The 7371-nt window shown below is 40.6% G+C and overlaps 1 protein-coding gene across 1 annotated transcript; it reads left to right on the forward strand.

Moving 5' to 3' along the window:
* Positions 1-1671: 1671 nt before the first annotated feature.
* LOC126768153 (pancreatic triacylglycerol lipase-like) lies at positions 1672-7038 on the forward strand. The gene is made up of 5 exons (XM_050486097.1): positions 1672-1708; positions 1787-1976; positions 5347-5741; positions 6095-6428; positions 6993-7038. Exons 1-5 carry the CDS (start codon positions 1672-1674, stop codon positions 7036-7038), a joined length of 1002 nt encoding a protein of 333 aa, XP_050342054.1.
* The last annotated feature ends 333 nt before the right edge of the window (positions 7039-7371 follow it).

The following is a 7371-nucleotide window of genomic DNA, read 5'->3' on the forward strand; positions in this document are numbered from 1 at the left end:
ATTATGTGGTACTGTTAGTAAGGGTCGAATGAAAAATTGCTTGCTTTAAAGGAAAGAACAATAATAAATCGGTTAATATATTTTTCCTTCGGTTGCTTTGTCATAATTAAAATTTAACATACGACGTAACATATGTGTGTTTTAAATTGGAACTTTATTTCCACATACAACCTTCCTCACTAATAACATTGGGGATGATTCCACTTACTACATGTTTATCGGAAACACATTGAAACTAAATACATCAAAGGCTTTAAATATAGCAATCATCTTACTCTAATCAATTTGAGTTAAAAATATAATTCCCAAGACCTCAACGCCCCAATTTAACAACAAATCCTACAATTAATTCAAGTCCTCTGGCAAGGGTAGGCTTGCATTATTATTAATAGATGCTGGGCCGACGATTAAGAATAGAAAAGGCTGGATGAAAAATTGTTAGAAGCACTGTCTACATATGAACTCATTCCTTCTTCAGGAATTTAACTTTGTGCATAGCTATCGATAAAAAATTATAACAACTGATATGAAGCGCCCCACATACTTACCACGTAATAAGCTATTACGATGATTAAATCTATATGTAACGATGACTTTCAATATCAGTTTATTAAAGCCTATATTTTTACATACAGATTTTTAATGTATTATCAAAACCAATACATTACCACATATCACTATTTATGCCATATTTTTGATAATCATCCAACAAATTATGATAATATAATTGTTGTTTTATTATAATTATATTATATTAAAGGTGTAGAACTAGCTAATTTATTGCTAAGAAATGGGGCATTCTGGGGTCAAGCACATGCGTAATCTGCTCTAATTGTGGTTATGTACTGTTACTGTCGGGCGTACTTTAGGCCCTTCTGGTGGATGTCGATGAGCTAGTCTCATCCTTTACTCCCAATGCAGCCACAGTATGTCCAATGAAGGTGTTCGAGATTGCCTTACCTCGCTTGAACCTGCGACAATCGTAAAATCTGCGCTTGGTTCAATCTAACGCGTAGAACATGTGATGATGAACATGTTCCGCCTAGGTCAAAACTGCTCGTCAAACGCCAGAGTCTCTATTTCTCTCTTCGCAATTTGTAAGTTCTTGCACGCCGGCTTTATATGTTCCGAAAAAACCTTACACCTTTTTTGAACTCTTCAACTTCTATTGGTAACAAGTATCACAAGTATGAGTTTTATGTATCGCGTCTACTATAACCTTGTGAGCTCTATCAAACACGATCGTTCCCACTTAATCGCGCGATGGTAAATTTTGGTTACAAGTGCGTCATTTGCGAGGTGCAAATGTTACATAAAAAAATAAAAATAAAATAAAAAAAACAATATTAATAATGGTATTAATATCATAAAAATGAAAAATGAAAGGTTGTGTGTGTGTTGTGAATATTTGTTACTTATTCTTACTATATTTGTTATTTATACTCTATCAAAGATAAAAAATGACATAATTAACATATTTTGGCCTTTTTATCCCGTTTAACTGGATTTTCGATTATGACGTGGGCGAAGCCGTGGATCCAGCGCTAGTCTTTAATATTACTAGACAATTTTCTTTTTTCGTATAATCGGATTATACCTAATCATTCAGATTTAATTGATAACCGCTATAATAAATACAAGAAATATATCATACGTATACAACCTGCTAACATGAAGCTCTTAACGGTTCTTCTCGCTGCAGTAACATGTAAGGAAATTTTAAAATATAAAAACGTATTTAAAATATTATAACATTGCCTTATTTATTAAAAAATATTTTTAATAGTGTGTGCTGGGAGCGCCATTAATTTGGTGCCTGGAGATAACAGCCACTATGTTGAAGGAGTAAGCCGCTACATCTGGATGCCCAATGGCGAAGGTGTTCCTCAGCTAGTAGATCTCCAGGCCCGAGCAGATGAAGCAGAGCTATTAAACACTAGAAATGGCGCCAACAACCAGTACTGGCTTTTTACCAGGTCAGTTTTATCATTAATGATCATTCGTTATTAACTATACCTTCTTTCGAGTAAAGACTTTGTAAGTTTATGGTCCAGCATAGGGTACTGGGTAGCACGATCACTTAATACCACCTTTAATAAGACTTTTTCGCTGTGAGAGCGCACACCTGTGTTTTCTTGGCATTAAACTCAACAAGATTATCAGAACCCCATTTGGCGATGAGCTCTAATGTCCTATCGAGTTCAATAACAAGATTCTCCCGCCTCTCCTCAGTTTCCGCCCGCCCAGCCACTGCGCGTCCGTGGTATCCACCATGCACTGTACTATCATCTGCATAGCAATGTATGTTCCCAAGAGAGAGCATATCATTGATATGCAAAAGAAAGAATGTGGGAGATAGCACAGATCCCTGGGGGACGCCAGCATTCACTACATAGAATTGTGAAGCTCAACCATCTACTAAAACACGAAGGCTACGCTTGTGTAGGAAGCTGGCAATCCAGGTGCATAGCTGAGCAGGCAGACCATATGCCGGCAGTTTGGAGAGAAGACTTCTGTGCCAGATCCTGTCGAAAGCCTTGGAGGTATCGAGGCTGACAGCCAACGATTCTCCATGCTTGTCGATAGCTTCACCCCAGAGGTGTGTTACGTACGCTAGAAGATCACCTGTGGACTGTTTTGGTCGAAACCCGTACTGACGATCATTAATTAGACAGTGATCTTCTAGGTAATGGATCAGTTGGTTGTTTAGAATCCGTTCCATCACCTTACAAAGTACTGAGGTGATAGCTATTGGTCGATAATTTGCCGGGTCAGACCGATCCCCTTTTTTGGGAACCGCTTGCACATTAGCTCTTCTCCAAGCCTCCGGCACACATCCCGAAGAGAGAGAAAGTTGGAACAGGCGCGTTAACACAGGAGACAGCTCCGCCGCGCACTTCTTCAGCACTACGGCTGGTATTCCATCGGGACCGCTAGCTTTCCGTATATCAAGTGATTGCAGCTCCGCACGCACATCACGTTGCCTGATTTTGATGTCATGCATCGTGTGGCCACATGAAGGTATTGTTGGTGGCAGCGCACTACAATAATCGATCACCGAGTTATCGGCAAAGAGTTTAGCCAGGAGATCGGCTTTCTCCCGCGGACTTGAGCTAGCGATCCGTCCGGATTTCTGAGCGGTGGCAGCGAAGGTTGGCAGAAATTGTTTTGCACAGACTTGGTCAGACGCCAGAAGCTACGGGAGCCCCTAGGATGCGAAATAAGGTCATGACCAATCTGTACAATGCGCTGTGCATCCGCTCTCGTGTATGCCTTCCTACAGGACTTGGAATTTTTATTGTAGTTTGCTTTCAGTGAGTCAATGTTAGATGCCCCGCTAATGCAGCCGTTGATCCACGCGCGATATGCCGCCTGCTTAGATGACACAGCGTCGGCATATTCACGAGTGAACCAACGGTTACGCGTACCCCTATTGATGAGATCTGAGCTAGGAATGTAGTATTCCATTCCTAACATGATCTCATCAGCAACAGCAGCGGCACTAGCTGTCGGGTCATTCCCACTGAAGCAACGTGCCTTCCAAGGCACAGACGCATAATAATCGCGCATACCGTCCCCATCTGCCGACTTATAGTGCCAAACGCGACGTTTGCATACCGCTGATGGCGGCAGCTTGGCCTGTGGCACTTTGGTAGATATAAGGCCATGATCCGAAGAACCAAGTGGAGCTTGAACCACAACCTGATATTCCACCGGGTGAGAAGTCAGCAGAAGATCCAGTAGAGAAGGCGCTTGCCCATTAATGTCTGGGCTCCTGGTGGGCTGATCAACCAGTTGTGTCAAGTCGTGTGTGAGAGCAAAAGCATGAGCAGTTCTTCCAGCATGGTCAGTTTTGAGGGATTTCAACCATGATTCATGGTGAACATTAAAATCCCCCAAAAACACCAATTTCGCATTAGGAAACTGCTCTTGCGCAGCATCTGCCATCCGACTAAGATGGTCAAATAATCGGCTTGTCTCCAAGTCACCATTGTGGGATCTGTAGAGGCACACGTAGACTCGGCTCTGACGAACCAGGTCCACACGTACCACCAACATGGAGAAGGAGGGGTCCTCCAAGCTGCGCAATCGGTGACAACAAACATCATGAAAGATTCTTCAAGCATGTAGCCGGGATAGTTAAGGTAGCTGGTGTCGGCAGGGCGGAGTATTTGCGTCTCTGTGAGAAACAACATTGCTGGCCGTGCTGTCTCGAGATGGTGGTGGACAGCGTTGAAGTTAGCGTGGAGTCCTCGGATGTTAGAGAACTCGACCTCAAACAGCGTGGGTATGGTGGAGGTGTGCACCGCTGAACGACCGTTATTTCTTAGTTGCGCTACCATTTGGAAAAATAAGGAAAAGAGACTTGAAGCGAGCGACGTATTGCCACGAAAGGGATGGGCAAAGTATGGAGGCGTGTTTCCCCAAATGGTTGCCAAAAGGGAAAATATACTGATCCGCCGGACGGAAGGGCCCCCGAACCCCCCCGGAATCGGCCGCCGGGACCCTACCTTCCGGTCACCAACCGGCACGATGGTCCACCCCAAGATTATGCGTGGCCTGGTGGGGCAGCCTCGCGAGCTGGTTAGGCACGCTCGGGCCCCTGTACTATGCCACGGGCGGCCAGCGGCGGAACAGCCGTTTCTTCAGGTCTCCCTGTCCGGCAGGTCAATACAGTTTCCCCCGGTATCAGTTCAACAGCCGTCTCCACTGGACCAACACCCATCGCGGCAATACTCGCTCGGGCACTGGCTGTACGCTGGCTGACCTCGAAACGCGGCTGCAAGCCACTTCACGAGTTTTTCACCATGCGTACGGTGGTAACAAGCCAGGCGGATGTTAGCATCTTACCGCCAGATGAGCAGATGGTCGCTCAGATATCCCTTAGTCGCCTTTTACGACACCCATGGGAAAGAGAGGGGCAGTGAAATGTATTCTTTCTCCGTCACTGCACGGACGGTTCTTCGGCAACCGCTTTTTACAATAGAATTATTATTAGCTAAACAATATACAATTTTTTATAATTACTTAAATTACATAATTACTTTAATAAGCCGATTATATAGATTTGCAGCATCTACTGGTTTCGTTGGAACAAAAACAAAGATACAAAATAAAATATGGGAAAAGACCGCCTTAAAAGACACCGATTGAAACATTTTATACAATATTTCACCACTCCACCATTATTGGTTTCAAATTAATATACCAATCGTAATGTTATCATTTATTTTTCCTACTTTTAAGCAGACTGCTTAATTTAATTGCTCTGTCTTTCATGACTTCTCCTATTTATAATTATAATTCCAATGTTAGTTACAGTATCTGGTGATGTGTTTGTTACAGGAATAATCCAACTAGTCGTCAGGTCTTGGTAAATGGAAACATTAATTCCGTGCGTAACTCGAACTACCGAGCTAACAGACCCACCAAAGTTATTGTCCACGGATGGAACAGCAATGGCAACAGTCAAATAAACCCGTTGATCACGTCCGCTTTCCTCGCGGTTCAAGACGTAAATGTGATCGTTGTCGACTGGAATAGTCTTGCTAACGGCTTATATACAACAGCAGTCCGCGGTGTGCCCGATGTTGGCCGTCATCTTGGAAATTTCTTAATATGGCTCTTCAATAACGCTGGTGGCAACTGGAATCAATTACACTTGGTGGGCTTCAGTTTGGGTGCCCATGTTGTTGGCAATGCTGGTCGCACTGTCGGAGGTCGCGCTATTCGTGTCACAGGTAAAAATGACTTAAATATTATAATTTTTATTTATATATTATAATAATAAGTTCTCGAGCGGTAAACTTTTTTTTTATTTAAAGCCTTCTTTGAACATACGAGTATAAGTATTCGTATATTAAATCTTGAATAATTAATTTTATTGTCAAATATTTATATTTGTATAAAGACTTGTATATAGAACTTTAATAAAAGTCTTCGTAAAACCCTTTAATGATAAAGGATTTTGATTCGATTTGCTATTAATAAATACCATGATATAAAAATATTACAATTAACCCCTTATCAATCGATTTCATCATATACGAAATTTATATGTATAATTGAATATATTAAACTTTTATAATTGCAGGTTTGGATCCTGCTGGCCCACAGTGGGGTGGTAACTCCAACGCACTCAACCGTAATTCTGGTGTATACGTCGAATCCATCCACACCGATGGTGGTCTTCTGGGTATATTCGACCCTATCTCTGACGCTGATTTCTACCCCAATGGTGGTAGAAACCCTCAGCCTGGTTGCTCATTAAGTAACTGTTCCCACAGTCGTGCCTATCAACTTTTCGCTGCCAGTATAAGATTTAACCACTTTATTGGGAGGCAATGCTCTAATCTGAATCAAGCCCAAAATAACAACTGCAGTGGTAATCAGCTTCGTATGGGTAATCATGACTTGGGGAAAAGAGGGTGAGTATTTTATGCAAAAATTGAAGAGTAACAGTAAGTAATAATAAGAGACCAATGAAAATTAGTCATATCAGTCCATTAAGCCATTCTTTACACAATGTGGCAACTATTCTCAACAGAGACTAAACGATAACGCAGGATATTTTGTAGTAAAGTGTATACACAATAAAAGCTACTATCTCTATTACTTTAGTCTCATGATCTGACGAGAAATAAATCCGATACATAATTGAAAAGAGAAGAGGAGTAGGGCCAACATAACAGAATCACGTTCATTCCAAAGAAATGGAGTGCAGCAAAAATTCCATACTACTAGTCTAAATTGCATTATATCCTATTGTCAAATATCTATAAATATAGTAATAAACTGTATTCTCTCATATATACACTTAATTATCAATTAAAACATATGTTTCTTTTTTAGTTTATAATGTATGTTTCTTTTATAGTTTGTATGCGCTATCATTAGGTCGATATTTTCAAACTCAACTCAAGTGTAATTATTTTAGTAAAGAGGGCCACTAATTTAACAAATTATTATTGATGCTACTTATATTGTTACAGATCTGGACTCTTCGGATTAAGGACTGGAAACAGTTGGCCTTTTTAAGTAGTACAGAGAACTACAACTAAAACATTAAACTATTTATTAAAACAACATTTATTTTTTCATTCCCTGTAAACCTTAATACTTGTTTACACATGACACTAACCAAAAAGTCCCCGCATTAAGACACGTACACCAAATTGCTTATTATATTGTTAAAGCATAAGTAAGTAAGGCAATTTACGAAGTTTGAATACTTTTCCAAAAAACGATATTATTTGTATGTATAAGCTTATTGATTTAATTAAATTGAGCAATATTCAATTAGAAGCTGTCAGCTATACCATTAATTTGATAAGTAATATGGTTTTGAATTTCCAAAAAATTCATGATGAA

Source organism: Nymphalis io, chromosome 1 (assembly GCF_905147045.1).
Source record: "Nymphalis io chromosome 1, ilAglIoxx1.1, whole genome shotgun sequence".
In the NCBI taxonomy this organism is placed as follows: domain Eukaryota; kingdom Metazoa; phylum Arthropoda; class Insecta; order Lepidoptera; family Nymphalidae; genus Nymphalis; species Nymphalis io.

What these genes read in the sequence shown, in the direction of transcription:
- LOC126768153 (XM_050486097.1), top strand. Translation starts at nt 1,672, where the DNA reads ATGAAGCTCTTAACGGTTCTTCTCGCTGCAGTAACAT. An exon ending in TCTTCTCGCTGCAGTAACAT is followed by an intron (nt 1,709 to 1,786) that starts GTAAGGAAATTT and finishes TATTTTTAATAG; the next exon opens with TGTGTGCTGGGAGCGCCATT. An exon ending in TCGCGCTATTCGTGTCACAG is followed by an intron (nt 5,742 to 6,094) that starts GTAAAAATGACT and finishes TTATAATTGCAG; the next exon opens with GTTTGGATCCTGCTGGCCCA.